This window comes from Rhinoraja longicauda, chromosome 5, assembly GCF_053455715.1.
Source record: "Rhinoraja longicauda isolate Sanriku21f chromosome 5, sRhiLon1.1, whole genome shotgun sequence".
Taxonomy (NCBI): domain Eukaryota; kingdom Metazoa; phylum Chordata; class Chondrichthyes; order Rajiformes; family Arhynchobatidae; genus Rhinoraja; species Rhinoraja longicauda.
This window is the reverse complement of record NC_135957.1, coordinates 66,373,773-66,392,305: the sequence shown is the minus strand read 5'-3', so window position 1 is coordinate 66,392,305 and position 18,533 is coordinate 66,373,773. Positions and strand designations below refer to the sequence as shown.

The 18,533-nt window shown below is 43.4% G+C and overlaps 1 protein-coding gene across 1 annotated transcript in view; it reads right to left on the bottom strand.

The window, feature by feature from the left end:
* The window catches only part of LOC144594035 (desmin), a 33,436-nt gene extending 19,573 nt beyond the window's left edge, over positions 1 to 13,863 (bottom strand). Inside the window, exons 1-3 of the mRNA XM_078400202.1 lie at positions 13,637 to 13,863; positions 7,932 to 8,076; positions 5,574 to 5,723 (exon numbers count right to left, since the gene is read on the bottom strand). Of these exons, the coding sequence (XP_078256328.1) occupies positions 5,574 to 5,723; positions 7,932 to 8,076; positions 13,637 to 13,863 (522 nt within the window). The remainder of the gene's footprint in view (positions 1 to 5,573; positions 5,724 to 7,931; positions 8,077 to 13,636) is intronic.
* Positions 13,864 to 18,533: the final 4,670 nt, after the last annotated feature.

Sequence of the window (18,533 nt, the reverse complement as noted above, 5' to 3'; positions counted from 1 at the left end):
GGTAGCTGCAGTTGTGGCTGCAATAGCTTCACATAAGTATAAAGACATATCTGAATCCTATTTCTTTATTTCTACAAAAATGACATGGGCAATGCTAACCTCATACTGCTAGCCACCTCAAGTGCCATGCAAAAGAGAAAGAATAAAAAGTCAGCAGATGCTGGAAATCTGAAAGAAAAATGCTAGTAATACTCAGCAGGTCAGGACGGCAGGAGAAACAGAGCCAACATTTCAGGACAAAGACCCTTCATCACAATTGAGAAGGAGACAAAAGAATCTTGTAAAGCTGCTGGGATGGTGGGAGAGAGTAGATGTATCTGGTAACATAAAATCATGGGGGACCATGGGCCTAAGCTGTCAATAAAGTTGGGGTTAGACAGCATATGTGGAGGGAAAAGGGCAGTCGAGGTTTCAGGTCAAGATCCTTTATCTAGACTGAATGAGTCGAGGGGAAATATCCAGTATTGAATCACAGTATAGAAGTTGGAAGGTCTTATTGCAGTTGTATAAGATGTTGGTGAGACCGCATTTAGAATATTGTGTTCAGTTCTGGGCACCATGTTATAGGAAAGATATTGTCAAGCTTGAAAGGGTTCAGAAAAGATTTATGAGGATGTTGCCAGGACTAGAGGATGTGAGCTATAGGGAGAGGTTGAGTAGGCTGGGTCTCTATTCCATGGAGTGCAGGAGGATGAGGGGGATCTAAAGAGGTGTACAAAATCATGAGAGGAATAGATCAGGTAATTGCACAGTCTTGCCGAGAGTAGGGGAATTGAGGATCAGAGGACATGGGTTCAAGGTGAAGGGGAAACGATTTAATAGGAATCCGAGGGGTAACTTTTTCACACAAAGGGTGGTGGGTGTATGGAACAAGCTGCCAGAGGAGGTAGTTGAGGCTGGGTCTATACCATCGTTTAAGAAACAGTTAGACAGGTACATGGATAGGACAGGTTTGGAGAGATATGGACCCAGCGCAGGCAAATGGAAAGGCAGAAGGGAAAATCGGAAGTGTCGGTATTACAGTATAGCAAAGGGGATTACAGAGGCATGAGGCAGGAGCTGGCCAAAATTGACTGGAAGGAGGCCCTAGCAGGGAAGACGGTAGAACAGCAATGGCAGGTATTCCTGGGAATAATGCAGAGGTTGCAGGATCAATTTATTCCAAAGAGGTGGAAAGACTCTAAGGGGAGTAAGAGACACCTGTGGCTGACAAGGGAAGTCAGGGACAGCATAAAAATTAAGGAGAGGAAGTATAACATAGCAAAGAAGAGTGGGAAGACAGAGGATTGGGACTCTTTTAAAGAGCAACAAAAGTTAACTAAAAAGGCAATACGAGGAGAAAAGATGAGGTACGAGGGTAAACTAGCCAATAATATAAAGGAGGATAGCAAAAGTTTTTTTAGGTACGTGAAGAGGAAAAAAATAGTCAAGGCAAATGTGGGTCCCTTGAAGACAGAAGCAGGGGAATTTATTATGGGGAACAAAGAAATGGCAGACGAGTTAAACCGTTACTTTGGATCTGTCTTCACTGAGGAAGATACACACAATCTCCCAAATGTTCTAGGGGCTGGAGAACCTAGGGTGATGGAGGAACTGAAGGAAATCCACGTTAGGCAGGAAATGGTTTTGGGTAGACTGATGGGACTGAAGGCTGATAAATCCCCAGGGCCTGATGGTCTGCATCCCAGAGTACTTAAGGAGGTGGCTCTAGAAATAGTGGAAGCATTGGAGATCATTTTTCAATGTTCTATAGATTCAGGATCAGTTCCTGTGGATTGGAGAATAGCAAATGTTATCCCACTTTTTAAGAAAGGAGGGAGAGAGAAAACGGGTAATTATAGACCAGTTAGTCTGACATCAGTGGTGGGGAAAATGCTGGAGTCAATTATAAAAGACGAAATTGCTGAGCATTTGGATAGCAGTAACGGGATCGTTCCGAGTCAGCATGGATTTACGAAGGGGAAATCATGCTTGACAAATCTACTGGAATTTTTTGAGGATGTAACTAGGAAAATTGACAAGGGAGAGTCAGTGGATGTGGTGTACCTCGACTTTCAGAAAGCCTTCGACAAGGTCCCACATAGGAGATTAGTGGGCAAAATTAGGGCACATGGTATTGGGGGTAGGGTACTGACATGGATAGAAAATTGGTTAACAGACAGAAAGCAAAGAGTGGGGATAAATGGGTCCCTTTCGGAATGGCAGGCAGTGACCAGTGGGGTACCGCAAGGTTCGGTGCTGGGACCCCAGCTATTTACGATATACATTAATGACTTAGACGAAGGGATTAAAAGTACCATTAGCAAATTTGCAGATGATACTAAGTTGGGGGGTAGTGTGAATTGTGAGGAAGATGCAATAAGGCTGCAGGGTGACCTGGACAGGTTGTGTGAGTGGGCGGATACATGGCAGATGCAGTTTAATGTAGATAAGTGTGAGGTTATTCACTTTGGAAGTAAGAATAGAAAGGCAGATTATTATCTGAATGGTGTCAAGTTAGGAGGAGGGGGAGTTCAACGAGATCTGGGTGTCCTAGTGCATCAGTCACTGAAAGGAAGCATGCAGGTTCAGCAGGCAGTGAAGAAAGCCAATGGAATGTTGGCCTTCGTAACAAGAGGAGTTGAGTATAGGAGCAAAGAGGTCCTTCTACAGTTGTACCGGGCCCTGGTGAGACCGCACCTGGAGTACTGTGTGCAGTTTTGGTCTCCAAATTTGAGGAAGGATATTCTTGCTATGGAGGGCGTGCAGCGTAGGTTCACTAGATTAATTCCCGGAATGGCGGGACTGTCGTATGTTGAAAGGCTGGAGCGATTGGGCTTGTATACACTGGAATTTAGAAGGATGAGGGGGGATCTTATTGAAACATATAAGATAATTAGGGGATTGGACACATTAGAGGCAGATAATATGTTCCCAATGTTGGGGGAGTCCAGAACAAGGGGCCACAGTTTGAGAATAAGGGGTAGGCCATTTAGAACGGAGATGAGGAAGAACTTTTTCAGTCAGAGGGTGGTGAAGGTGTGGAATTCTCTGCCTCAGAAGGCAGTGGAGGCCAGTTCGTTGGATGCTTTCAAGAGAGAGCTGGATAGAGCTCTTAAGGATAGCGGAGTGAGGGGGTATGGGGAGAAGGCAGGAACGGGGTACTGATTGATAGTGATCAGCCATGATCGCATTGAATGGCGGTGCTGGCTCGAAGGGCTGAATGGCCTACTCCTGCACCTATTGTCTATTGTCTATTGTCTATTGACTAGTGTAGCTGGGACATTGTTGGCCGGTGTGGACAAGTTGGGCTGAAGAGCCTGTTCCCACATTGTATCACTCTATGACTCTATGACTCTATGACACTACTCTCTGGATAAAGGGGTCTCAAAATGTTGACTGTTCAGTTCCCTCCGCAGATGCTGCCTGACCATTGAGTTCCTCCAGGTGCTCTCTATTTTTTTATCGTTTCCAGTATCTACAGAATCTCGTGCCTCCTGGTTGAAAGGTGAATGGGAACTGCTAGAGATTGAGAACATAAACAAAAGAACATATACAGAAGAATGTAGAGACAATGAACTGCAGATACTACTTTATTTTAAAAAAACACAAGGTACTGGAGTAACTAAGCAAGTCAAGCAGCATCTCTGGAGACATTCCAGGTCTGGACCCTTCAGACTCTGAGTTACACCAGCACTTTATGTCTTTAGATAGAAGAATATAGATGTGAAATGCAGAGCAGAGCAACAAGCTGTGCATGTCCTCTGCTCCAAGAAAGAAAGAAGAACTAGAATGGGAGGGGAAAATAATAATTGAAGTAATATCATAGATTGCTGACTGATACAGATGGGGAAATCAAGTTACCTAAAATTGTGGAATTTAATATTAACTCCAGAAGACCACACAGTGCGCATGAGATGAGGAAGGTGAGGTTCTTTTCCTCAACCTTACTGTGACAGTGCTGGAGGCCTCAGTCTAATTGGTCAAAGTGGGGTTGGGATTGAGAAGTGGCAGGCAACTGGAGACTCAGGGTTGCCCCTGTAGCATTCTGCAGTATGAAGGGCTAAATTCTGCTCTATTATCCCTGAACCGATCATAAGACAGTTCATTTAGTCATTTTACTCAAATACTATTAACTGTTGCAAAATGTTATTATTTATGTTGATTTTGATGTTGCCAGGACTAGAGTGTGTGAGCTATAGGCAGAGGATAAGTAGGCTAGGATTCTATTCCTTGGAGCACTGTAGGATGAGGGGTGATCTTAGACAGATGTATGAAATCATGAGAGGAACAGATTGGGTAGATGCACAGAGTCTCGTGCCCAGAGAAGGTGAATCGGGGACCAAAGGACATAGGTTAAGGTGAAGGGGAAAAGATTTAATAGGAATCTGAGGGCTAACATTTTCACACAGAGTGGTGGGTGTTTGGAACAAGCTGCCAGAGGAGGGAGCTGCCAGAGGAGGGACTATCCTAATATTTAAGAAACAGTTAGACAGGTACATGGATTGGAAAGGTTTGGAAGGATATGGACCAAATGCTGGCAGGTGGGACTAGTGTAGCTGGGACGTTGTGTTGGCCGGTGTGGGCGTTGGGCCAAAGGGCCTGTGTCCACACTGTATCACTCTATGCCTCTATGACTATGTTTTGATTTTATCTTTTGAAAAGTAACTGCATATGGTTCAGTACCACCCCTGACCTATTAATCTTTACCAAAATGTCGCCACCATTCCTGTAGGAATATATTTAATAAACTATTGCACGGAGCATACCCTCATAACTAGTAATACATAGTAATACATAGTAATACATAACTAGTAATACATAACAAGTAATACATAGTATACATAGTGATCATGTTATTTTTCTTTGTTGTTTATATTCATCGTACTAATTTTGTTTTTTTAGTTTTCTCATAAATAAATGCTGGTAAGGGATAGCTTTACAAAAAAAATGAATAAGGAATTCAGTTGAGTAACTTAATTCAATGATTCAATGATTCAACGATACGTTATTGGCACATATACCGAGTTACAATGAAATTACTTGAGTTAAATGCAAGAGTATTTGTGAACAATCTTATACTTAACTGACATCGTTTTGATATAACAGTTCATATAATTTTTTGTTGTTTTGATATTTCTGTGAAAGGTTTCAGAACAGTGAGTTAACCAATCTGTTTCATGCTTCACTTTGTTGAATTTGGCAGTTAAATTGTTTGGGAAATTTTCAAATGGAGGATATTGGTTAAGGGGGATGAAGTGGTGAGCTTTTGCGGGAATTTTTTAATTTTTTAAATAAAGTGGATATTTTAAGTCTTTTAAAGTATTTTCATGAAAGAGGCTTGTTCCAGTCCCTACAGAAGCCGCCACTCTCCTCCCCACCAGTACTACCTTATCATGGCCGAATGTATGAGCTACAGGACCTGTTGCAGATTAGAGGCTTCAATCAGTGAGTTTAGATCTGGAATTGTACAGCAATTTCTTATCCGAGCAATTGTTTATCAAGGGTGAGCAACAGAAGTGAGTTGTATTTGACTGAATTCTGTACCAATGAACCTGTAAAGTGTTTATTGTGAAGAATCAGCTATGTGTTACCCTCTGAGCTTTCATCTGATCAGCTAAATGGTGCAGATCACAGAGCTCTTCCTCATACAGAAACCTCAGGCCTTGTGGATGCAGACACCGACTCTTCAGAGTCTCCACCTCTGCCTCCAGAATCCGATTGTCCTGTTCCAAGTTCCGCACCTGCAAAGTACACATTATTTAGGTTTAAGTCTAGGACTAGGTTTATTATTTTCACACGTACCAAGGTAAAGTGAATAGGTTTGTTTTGCTTGCAATCCCAACAAATCAGTTATACCATACATAGCTACAATCAGTTCAAACTCAAGTACAAAGATGAAGCAAAGGGGAAAATACTGTGTGCAGAATATAGTTCTCAACATTGTAGTGCATTATAGGGCATCTGTTCCTTAGACAAAGTACAATGTCCTCAATGCAGTAGAGGTGAATTGAACAATCCCCCAGTATTGCTTTACAGTATAAAGCAGATGGCTGACAAGATTGTGGTAACACTAATCAAAGTTATGAGGCATGATCTTGATAGGACAGGACCTACTGAGGTACTCCAGCACTTTGTGTCTATCTTTGATATAAACCAGCACTTGCAGTGCTTTGTTTCAACACTATGATCTGGATAACTTGACATCCACTTTCAAGATTATTTAAAATAATTCTCCTGAGCAAATAGAGTCATACAGCATTGAAACAGGCCCCTCAGCCCAACTTGCCAAATAATCAGACTGGTATTATAATGCAGGGGTAGGCTCCGAATCATTATCTAAATTGGAAGCACATCAAATCAGCAGTGCTAAGAAACTATCTAAACCAATTTGAAACGTCACCCATTCCTTCTCTCCCGAGATGCTGCCTGACCTGCTGAGTTACTCCAGCATTTTGTGAATAAAAAGAAATTTAAAATATTGGTCGGCAATCTAATTCTCCCAGTTTAAAAAAATATATATAGTTTCCCTTCAAAATGTTGAGGACATGAATGCTGGCTCCTACACGATCAATAAATGAGATTATCTTTCCCCTTTCGTAATAGCATGTAATTGTTAAGCTGCGAGGTAATGGTTCTTCATGCATTGTACACTTTTCACCCCACTGAAACCAGTGATGAGAGTTGGATGGTTCTGGTATCATTAGGTCAGACTGGATCCCATTATGTAGGAGCACAAGAGAGAATAATTCATTCAGCCGACCACGGTCCGGCTGTTCTTAAAAAGAGCCATCAACTTAGATTCAAGTAGCGCGCTACCTTTTCTCCTCGGCTCGCAGACTGTACTTTGAACTCTACAGATAGGCACAAAATGCTGGAGTGACTCAGTGGCACAGCCAACATCCCTGGAAGGGTGACGTTTCGGGTCAAGATCCTTCTTCTATAGTTACTTGTCGCGGAGTGGTGATATAATTACAATCTTATTAAACGCAAAAGCAAACATATTGGTAAACGTACAAGGTGAAACATTGTGCAACATTAACTATCACCGAAATTCTCGTACGCGTCCCACTTTTGCAACTAAACTGAATGAAGATTGCATTTACGTAAGATTGAACTTCCCGGCATTAATGCGGGGTTACAGGATGCATAAAATGCATTGCATACATAGAAAATAGATGCAGGAGTAGACCGTTCTGCTCCTTGAGCCAGCACCGCCATTCAATATGATCATGGCTGGTCATCCAAAATCAGTACCCCGTTCCTGCTTTCTCCCCACATCCCTTGATTCCGTAAGTCTCTTGGCCCGGTAGCTCGGGATATCGTTCCCAAGCTGTGACAGACGAAAGGTCAGGCGGTTAACAACATTCCCAATGCACTTTCATCAGCTACATGAGACAACGTGCTTCCTCTCATAAGCAAGGCATCAGCCGACGGAAATGGTCGCAAGGAGGTTAATTACATTTAATATAATGCTAAATTATAATCAATGCAGAAAGCATTGGCAGCTTTGTATTTCACAATTACCGCATGATATTGTTCCATTAGAACCGGCGTAATAATACCAGAACTTCCTGTATATCTCTGTCTGTTTTGTTATCACCTTCTCGCTAACAATTATTTATTCTACATTCTACATATGTTTCCATATCGTATCTCCAAATCCAAACTAAACTAAGAACAGATAATAAAGATAATAGAAACAAGGAACTGCGGATGCTGGTTTAAAGTTGTGGAGCAACTCAGTGGGGCCAGGCAGTATCTCTGGAAACAAAAAAAATGGGCAGATGACGTTTAGGATCGGGGCCCTTCTTCAGATTTTGTTAATTTCGCATATTTAAATTTCGACCTAGGTTTAGTGGAGTAAAAACTGTTATTTTTATTAAAAGACGTTTGACATTTTCTCCTTTGACATACAGAGATGTAAGTTGCGGAAGGGCAGCATTTCTTACTTTCGCGATGTAGGCAGCCAGCCTGTCATTCAGAATCACCATCTCCTTCCTTTCGTTGCTTCTGGTGCTCATGAATTCCTGATTTTTGGCGGTGGCGGCGTCCAGATCAAGGGCAGGCCCTGTAGCCAGGTATATCGTTCCCAAGCTGTGACAGACGAAAGGCCAGGCAGTTAACAACATTCCCATTGCACCTTGTTGACAAGAGGCTCAAACAAATCTCTTTATCTTTAACAATAAATACATTGTCCAACTCTTCTCCAGCAGTTAAGGCATTTGGATTCAGACGTTTGGATTTCAGACATTTACAGTGCGTACAAGATATTGGAGGGAATGCGAGGCAGGGTGGAATGGGGAGATACGGAAAGAAAGCAAGGAACAGCATCGGCGTTAAGCAATGTTGCATAATCCTTCACTGTTAAAAAAAAAAAGCAAGTGCTGGAAACATCACATATATATAATGTCGTTCGAACACATTCATTATTAGTTTAGTTTAGTTTAGTTTACAGATACAGCGCGGAAATAGGCCATTCGGCCCCTCCAGTCCACGCCGACCAGCTATCCCCGCACATTAGCACTATCCTACACACACTAGGGACAATTTACACAAGCCAATTAACCTACCAATTTTTGCCTTTGTAGTGTGGGAGGAAACCGAAGATCTCGGAGAAACCCCACGCAGGTCACGGGAAGAACGTGTAAATTCCATATAGACAGTAGTCGGGATCGAACCCGGGTCTCTAGAGCCTCAAGCGCTGTAAGGCAGCAACTCTACAGCTGCGCCACCATGTCATGTCGCCCCCTTAATAATAGTCATATAACACAGAAACAGGCCCTTTAGTCCAACTTGCCCATGGATAGATCAGGCATGATTGAATGGCGGAGTAGACGATGGGCCGAATGGCCTAATTCTGCCCCTACCACTTATGAACTACCACTTATGCCCCCATCTACACTAGTCCCACTTGCCCGCTTTTGGCCCATATCCCTCTAACCCCTTCCTATCCATGAACCGGTCCAAGTGTCTTTTAAATGTGGGAATATAATATAGGGCACAGTGTAACATCAGCTGGAATGTTGTGTTAAACCATAAATAAACGGCAACTTCAACCCTTCAAAATATTAATGAAGGGCTAACTGATCCGTTACCTACAATATATTATGTTGTTGCAGTTTTGTGTGTAATATTTTCAATGTATGAAAAACTTTGAACAATGAGGAAGACTTTTCTTTATTATAAGAAAATAACTGCAGATAATGGTTATGTGGTTGGGTTGTCATGTAAAAACATACATGATCTAAGCTAATATTCAGGGGTGTGTCATATAGCACCACCGATTTAATTCGTATCATTTGAGCTGTTTTTTTCGGCTGTTTACTTAACTGATTATTATTTACTGGAAGAATTTGATATATTTTCAGATGGAGGTTCCTGTTTTAAGTGATCAATGCCGACGCTGAATTCCAACCCAACATGTAATTTAGGTAAATAAGGCCGGATGTGTGATTGTAGACAATGCCATTCGGCTCTATTCCAGAAATTCCAAGTGGCAGTAATAGAAAGCTGTGCACAAATCACTCCATAAATTGGAAAAGGACTTGTCCTTTCTGGCAATGTACACCATTAACAGTACAAGCCGATGTTTTCTCAGTAAACCAATTATTTTTTTATATATATATATGGCAGTCTGAACAGAATTAAAATACTAATTTTTTTTTAAACCTATGGCTTGACATAGTGGAACCCCACCATTGAACACGCAAGAAGCAGTTCTAATCGCATGTCAGTACTGACAATGCCTTTTTGCATCGGTAATCATAGAGATATTTCAAGAGTAGATGTGACAGTGAAGCATTTCAATTGAATTCGAGTTTAGATTGAGGATGCTTGCAAAGACGCTTCCTCATGTGACCAAAGATATTATAAGTAGATGTCAAATTTCGAGGTGCTGTCAGATTATCAATCGTTATAGTTTACATCTCTGCTAAAGATTCACGCCATTCCTTTTCCAATGTTCGGAAGATGAAGTTTATGTTTTAATAGCCCGTAATCGAGAAGGCAGAAGCGGCAGATTAATTACTTTGTTCTGGTTGATTACTGCGCAAAGTGTCTTCCCGAAAGAAGTCACACAACGCCTGCGAGATGTATTAGAGAATTAATGAAGGTCTAACGCGTCACGAGAAGTGTAACAGTACAGCACAGTAACAGGCCCTTTGCCCCACGATGCTTGTCCCGACCGTGATGCCAATTAAACTGTACATCTGCCGACACAACGTGCCGCGACAGCCGTTCCTGGCACAACCAGCACCCGTGTACTATAAAGTCATAGTGTCATGCAGCAAGAAAACATGCACTTCGGTCCAACTCGTCCTTGCTGACGAAGATGTTCCATCTAATTCGCCGAGCACAACGTGCTCCCTCTCACCTTAAAAATGACCACTCTACTATTTGGCATTCCACCCTGGGAAAATAATTACCTTCTGTCTCTCATCATTTTATAAATCTCTATCAGGTCGCCCCTCCGCCTCTGACACTCCAGAGAAAATAATCCAATCTAGCCCAACCTCTCATTAGAGCTAATAAATTGGTGCACGTGTTCTGAACGATCTTAAAAGCATCCCCCCCCCCCCCCCCCATCCCCCTCCTCCTCGTTCCCCCCCCCCCCCCATCCATCCTGTAATGTGGCGATCAGAACTGCACACAATATTCCAGATGTGGCCTCACCAAAGTTTTAAACAGCTACCACGCCGAAGTAGTGTATAATGATTTTGGAAGCTGATTAACAAATTTTTCACACAGAATGCTGGCCAACAAGATTAAAACGCGTGGATTTTGAGGTAATATGCTCATGTAGTTTGAAAACTGGTTATTAGACAGAAGCAAAGAATGGGAATAAACAGATCGTTTTCAGATTGGCAGGGATACCAGTGGAGTTTTGCAAAGATCCAATACGTGTCCCAATTATTCATGATCCGTACCAACAATCTGGCTGAAGTGAACAATGTCCTATTTCCAAATAAGATAACAATACCAAACATGGTGGAATTGTATGGAGGAAGATGCGAACGCTTCAAATGGACGCAGAACAGTTGAATAAATAGACAAGAACATGGAAATTGAAAATAACGTTGAAAAGTATGAACTACTCCATATTTGTGCTTATGCTGGAAAGGTTAAACAGTGGGAAACGGGATAATGCTGAAGTTCAAAGAGACCTGGATGTGCTTGTACATAAATTACTGAAGGCTACCCTGATGGTGTGGTAAGTGGCTAAGAAGGGAAAATGGCATACCAAAGAAACTGCAGACGTTGGTTTACAAAATAAGACACAAAATGCTGGAGTAAGTAAGCAGGCCAGGCAGAATATATAGAGACCATAGATAAGTGACATTTCAGGTCGAAATTCTTCTTCAAAATGGTATGGTTGGTCTTGATTACAACAATAGTAACGAAGTCCTATTGCAATTTCGCAAGGCCTTGCTGAAACTACGCCTGGGGAGTATTGTATGCAGTTCTAGTCCTTGTCCAAGAAACGTCATATTTCTCATAATGTGAGTGTAGGAAAGACTCACCACACGGGTTCCAAAGGATGACAAGTTTGAGGACAGATTGAATACCAGAACAACATCGGCTAAAGATAGCTGTGGCTGAATTTCCACACCAACTGAAATAGCAGCATTTACTACATAAGCAAGGCCATAACTGCTAATAGTGGATAAACCACTTATCTAGGCGTGCCTACCATGGTTTAAAGATCAAACTGGTACTAGTCTGCGATGAATTTATGCTCACATTTCTGGCATGTGTTCCTGTCCCCCACACTGTCTGTTCACACTCTGGTACTTAGTCTGCTTGTTCTTGAGAGGAGAGATGACTATCCATTATCCAACTCAATCTATGCCTCAGCAATCTTCAACCATCGTACTATTTACAAGAAGAAAATGCTCACATGTAAACACTGCATTCTCATAGATCAGAAAATCCAGACGATGTGCTGTATGTATATAATTTGTATATGAATATATTCCTTTATTCGTCCCACACCGGGGAAATTTATATATATATGTATTTGTAGAAAATGTATACAATTTACAACCTTCTGGGTCAAATGCGAAGTACATTTAGAGGCGAAAATGTGGTCAGCTATCTTCTAGTCATCGAGAAACAGAGTGGCAATTGAAAATACATCCGCATTTAAAAACGGACCAACTCTTGATTTCACTGTGCCATCATCTCGGAAGACTTAGAGTCACAGAGTGATACATTGTGGAAACAGGTCCTTCGGACCAACTTGCCCACACCGGCCCTTCATCTTAAACTCATATCCTCTGGCCCTCGATTCACCTACTCAAGGCAAGAGACTTTGTGCATCTACCCAATCTATTCCTCTCATGATTTTATACATGACTTCATGAAATACTTTTGTTATAATTTGCATTGAAGTTGGCTCCACCCTTCTTCCTCAGTCCCAAAATGCTAGAGTGATATAACTCAGGGCAAATGGACCGTGCAAAGGACCCAATGCAAGAACGCATCATCTCCACCGCTGCATTGTATTCACGTTAGATCTTCATGATTCACACTCCGAATTCTCTGCCCCCAGGAATAACTCTTGGTATAATTTTTGAACGTTTTGACCCAGTTGGCCTCTCGGTTGTCAAAAGACCTGCAAATAGTGTTATCACTGATACATTCTAATACGTACTTCAACTTTCTAAAGATAACGCTATTTTAATGGAGTGCCATTTTTTAACATCAGAGTCTTGTCAAAGAAAGGAAGCCCTCAAGCATTTATGGGTGATCTATACATCATGTAAATTGCCTTTGCTTCTTATTTCCCACCCCTGACCTGCCATAAAGCTAATACATTTTCACTTGTGAACGGAATCTCTCAGGTTTGCACAGTTCGAGAAAGCAACTTTCAGATTTCAACTCTACTTTATCTGAAATAAGTGCATATTGGAGAGAACCCAAGAAAGAAATTAGGAGAGCAAAAAAGGACCACAAGATGACTTTGACAAGTTAGATTTAGGAGCAGTTTAAAGTCTTTTATAGGTTTTTGAGAAAGCACCTTTCAGGATTCAACTCTGCTTTATCTGAAATAAGTGCATTGTCATACAGCACGGGAAAAGGCCTCTTTTGTCCAACTCGCCCATGCTGACCAAGATGCCCCATCTAAGCTATCTCCCATTTGTCCATGTTTGGCCCATATTTCCCTAGATCTTTCCTATCCATGTACCCGTCCGAGTGTCTTATAAATGTTGTTCTAGTACCTGCTTCAACTACATCTGGGCAAATATACTCAACACCCTCTGAGTGAAAAGGCTGCGCTCAGGTTTGTATTAAATCTTGTCCCTCTCGCTTTAATTTAGGGCTGGCACAGTGGGGCAGCTGATATCACTTATGAAGTGCTGGAGTAACTCAGCGGTTCAGGCAGCATCACCGGAGAACACGGATAGGCGACCCTTCTTCAGTCTGAAGGAAAGGTACCACCCCGAAATCTCACCTATCCAAGTTCTCCAGTCTTTAGAAGGGTCTCGACCCGAAACGTCACCCGTTCCTTCTCTCCAGAGATGCTGCCGTCCCGCTGAGTTACTCCAGCTTTTTGTGTCTATCTCCAGAGATACTGCCTGAACCGTTGAGTTACTCCAGCACTTTGTGTCTTTTTTTAAAACTGAATTGAATACAGTCAGTCTCTGGTTCTCACCTTGTCATGCGACGTCCAAACAGTTCGGAGGCGGTCCCCCTGCCTGCCCGTGACCTGTCTCCTGGTACCTTTCGGTCGGAGGTGCGGTTCCAACTGGCGGAGCGTTGCCGCACTGTGCGGCGGGGCGGCGACAGGCTGGGCAGCCGTCCGCGGTATGAGGCGCTGATGGCGGTACATTCCTCAAAGTGACGGCGGTACGAGGACATCCTTTCCGTGCTGCGACTCATCGTGGCGAGCTGCTGACTGATCTTTCTTTCTGCGGCGAGGACTGACCCGTGTGCATCTCCATGAAGCGGCTTTTTATACACCACATGCCAGATCAGCACATGGGACTGTTTGGAATGTTTTACCAATGTTCAATTTTTGGGCTGGCCTCCCTTTTAATATGTGTCACACTCGTGTGAAAAGCACAAAAGATCGTACGGTCTTAAAATAAAACATGCAATCAATTTGACACCACGTTGATGTAATTTCCATGCATTGAAGTGTGATCGCTCAGAAAGTGGAACATGAAGGGTATTTAATATAGATGTTTCCTATAAAGAAATCTATTTTAAACACTCGAGGACACGCGTGTATTTTGTACTTGTACATGATTTCTGTACATGATTCGTTGTAATGAAATATACCGCCAGGTAAGGTGGTGGAAGCACATACATAATAACATTTAAGAGGCATTTAGAAAGACTCATGAACAGGCAGGGGAGTGGGGGACATAGATCATATGCATGTAAACAGGATTAGCATGGTTGGCTATTACTGTACTACACTGTTCTCTATTCCAATCAAAAGTAATGCTTGCAATAGGAATGCCAGTGATGTGCGAGTTGGATATGATTCAATTAATCACTTAGAGCATTTAGAAAATAATTTGTAAAATACCAAAAATTAATGTTTTGATTCCTGGACGCAAGATAAATGAACTATAAAACCAGGACAGTCACAAAATGCTGGAGTAACTCAGCGGGACAGGCAGCATCACTGCTGAGGATCACGCCATCAAATCTTCCGTCATCCCAGAGCATCAACTGCCATGAAACAAGACAAAATACATCACCAACTCGCTAAATTTCAATAAACTTTGCTACCAATATTCCCTTTACCCTAGGTAATGGAATATGTTACCACGTGCCGCTCCCGATCTTCAGTCATTTAAAAAGGGGATTGAGCAACTAAATCTCCTCAACTTGGTCAAAAAGGCCCACTTCAAAATGTAATCACTACTCTACTCACTCCGACCTGGGCGAGATAGACAATAGACAATAGATAGTAGACAATAGACAATAGACAATAGGTGCAGGAGGAGGCCATTTGGCCCTTCGAGCCAGCACCACCATTCAATGTAATCATGGCTGATCATTCTCAATCAGTACCCCGTTCCTGCCTTCTCCCCATACCCCCTGACTCTGCTATCCCGAAGAGCTCTATCTAGCTCTCTCTTGAATGCATTCAGAGAACTGGCCTCCACTGCCTTCTGAAGCAGAGAATTCCACAGATTCACAACTCTCTGACTGAAAAAGTTTTTCCTCATAATAATAATAATAATACATTTTATTTATATAGCGCTTTTCATATACTCAAAGACGCTTTACAGAGATTTTGGGAACATAGGGAAATTAATAAATAGATAAATAAATAAATAAATAAATGAACAGAGAAAGGAGACAAGGTGAGGTGACCTTCAGTGGTTGAAGGCAGTACTGAACAGGTGAGACTTCAGCGATGCTTTGAATGTGGTGAGTGTGGGGGAGTCTCTAACGGTTTGGGGTAGTGAGTTCCATAGGGTGGGAGCAGCGATGGAGAAAGCCCTGTCCCCCCAGGATCTGAGTTTAGTCCGGATGTGGGGGGATAGGAGATTGGCAGCGGCAGAGCGGAGGGTGCAGGTGGGAGTGTGCCTGTGGAGGAGGTCGGTCAGGTAGGATGGGGCCAGGTTATGGAGGGCTTTGTAGGTTATGAGGAGGACTTTGTACTGGATTCTCTGGGGGATGGGGAGCCAGTGGAGTTTATAAAGGACGGGGGTGATATGGTCACGGATCGAGGTGTGTGTGAGTAGACGGGCAGCGGAGTTTTGAATGTATTGAAGTTTATTGATGATTTTTGAGGGTGCGCCATAGAGGAGGCTGTTGCAGTAGTCCAGACGGGAGGTGATGAAGGCGTGGATGAGGGTTTCTGCAGCTGTGGAGGAGAGGGATGGACGGAGACGGGCAATGTTTTTGAGGTGGAAGAAGGCTGTCTTTGTGATGTGTTTGATGTGTTTGTCGAAGGAGAGGGTTTGATCAAGGATGATTCCAAGATTCCGGATGTGAGGTGAGGTGGATACTGGGAGACCATCAATGTTGAGGATGAAGTTTTGGGTGGATTTGGTGAGCATTTTTGGACCAATGATGATGATTTCAGATTTGTTGCAATTGAGTTTGAGGAAGTTTGATTGAAGCCAAGATTTTATTTCAGTAATGCAGTTTGTCAGTGTAGAGTGTGTGGTGGAGGAGATTGACTTGGTGGAGATGAGGAGCTGGATATCATCGGCGAAGCAGTGGAAGTTGAGACCATGACGGCGGATTAATTGACCAAGGGGGAACAGGTAGAGGATGAAGAGGAGGGGGCCAAGGACTGAGCCTTGGGGGACACCTTGGGGGAGGGGAGCGGTGGGGGATTTACAGTTGTTAATGGAGATGAACTGGTGTCTGTCAGAGAGGTAAGATTTAAACCAGGATAGGGCTGTGCCGGTGATGTTGAGGGAGGTTTCAAGTCGGGTGAGGAGAATGGAGTGATTTATGGTGTCAAAGGCAGCGCTGAGGTCAAGTAGGATGAGGATGTTGAGGTTGCCAGCGTCGGAGGAGAGGAGAATGTCGTTTGTGATTTTGAGGAGTGCAGTTTCAGTACAGTGGTTTGAGCGGAATCCAGATTGGAAAGTTTCATACAGGTTATTGGTAGAGAGGTGGTATTTTAGTTGGGAAGCTACAGCACGTTCCAAAACTTTGGACAGAAAGGGTAGGTTGGAGATTGGTCTGAAGTTGTTTGGGGTGTCAGGGTTTAGACCAGGTTTTTTCAGAATGGGGGTGACAGCAGCGATTTTGAGGGATGGCGGGACGATGCCAGTGGACAGGGAGGAGTTTATTGTTGCAGTGATAAGTGGAGAGAGAGCAGGAAGGCAGGCCTTGACAAAGCTGGAGGGGATGGGGTCCAGAGAGCAGGTGGCAGTTTTTATTCCTGTGAAGAGGTCAGAGAGGTCGGTGGTGGAGATTGGGGAGAACTGAGGCAGGGGCTGACAGGATAAGGGGGGGCAGGTGGTTTGAGGGGGAGCAGGTGCGTTGGTGGTTAAGGTGCTGTAGATGTTGTCTATTTTGCTTTGGAAGAATGAAAGGAAAGTGGTGCATTTGTCAACTGTGAATGATTGGGAGATGGTGTCCAGGGGGCTGAGGAGTTTGTTTATTGTAGAGAAGAGTGTTTTTGGGTTTCAGGAGCCAGAGTGAATTATTTGAGAGTAGTAGGTGGAGTGGGCATGGGAGAGGGCATCTTTATAGTGCTGTATGTGGTCTTTGTAGGCTTGGGAGTGAATTGTGAGACCTGTTTTGTTGCGGAGTCTTTCAAGTTGACGGGCATGAGTTTTCATCACGCGGAGTTCAGGGGTAAACCAGGGAGCAGAGTGGGTGAAGGAAACTGTTTTGGTTTTTATAGGTGCAAGCTGGTCGAGGCAGGAGGAGAGAGTGCGGTTGTAGTAGTCAGTGAGGTCAGAGGGGCTGTGGAGGTCAACGAAGGGAGAGGCGGACATTATTTCAGAGAGGGAGGCTGAGAGCGAGGTAGGTGAAACAGAGATCAGCTTGCGGAAGTTTATTTTGCGTTTTTGCTTTGGAGCTGGGGTGGGAATGTTGACGGACATGGTGATGGCTAAGTGATCAGAGAGGGTGGGGTCGGAGCCAGAGAGGTGATGTAAATTTAGTCCAGTGGAGCAGACAAGGTCCAGAATGTGCCCACGGTTATGGGTGGGAAAATTTACGTGTTGAGTGAGGTTAAAGCAGTTGAGTATTTCAGTGAAGTCAGCGGTTATTGTGGAGTCAGTGGAGTCCATGTGGATGTTGAAATCACCGAGGAGGAGGATTGAGGGGGAGAGAGAACAGAACTGGGTCAGAAAGTCAGAGAAGTCAGAAAGGAATGATGGGTGTGGTTTGGGAGGGCGGTAGACAACTGCCATGACTAATTTTGTGTGGCTAGAGAGTTTGAAAGCCAGGTGTTCAAATGACGGAGCAGATGAGATGGAGATGAGGTTGATCTTGAAGTCCTGTCGGTGAATTACGGCAATCCCACCACCTCGGCCTTCCGAGCGTGGTTCATCTCAGTTCTAAATGGCCTACCTCTTATTCTTAAACCGTGGCCCCTTGTTCTGGACTCCCCCAACATTGGGAACATGTTTCCTGCCTCTTACGTGTCCAACCCCTTAATAATCTTATGAGGTTATGATAACTACTTCTTATGAGGTGTTTGCGCAGTAATCAACCAGAACCAGAACCAGGGAAAAGGGAGGTAGACACAAAATGCTGGAGTAACTCAGCGGGTCAGGCAGCATCTCGGGAGAGAAGGAGTGGGTGACGTTTCAGGTCGAGACCCTTCTTCAGTCACCCATTCCTTCTCTCCTGAGATGCTGCCTGACCTGCTGAGTTACTCCAACATTTTGTGAATAAATCGATTTGTACCAGCATCTGCAGTTATTTTCTTATACTATATAGATGAATTTATTCGTGTTTAAACGGCGTCATTTAATCAAATACCAAATATGCAATTGCACCTTTCAGAGCTGGGAATGATTTTGGGGGGTAAAAGTCTGCAGCTTTGCCGCAGGGACAAGCTGGTGAAAGGAGGTCCGCTCTGCAAAGCCGCCCGGAAGGTTTATACCCGGACA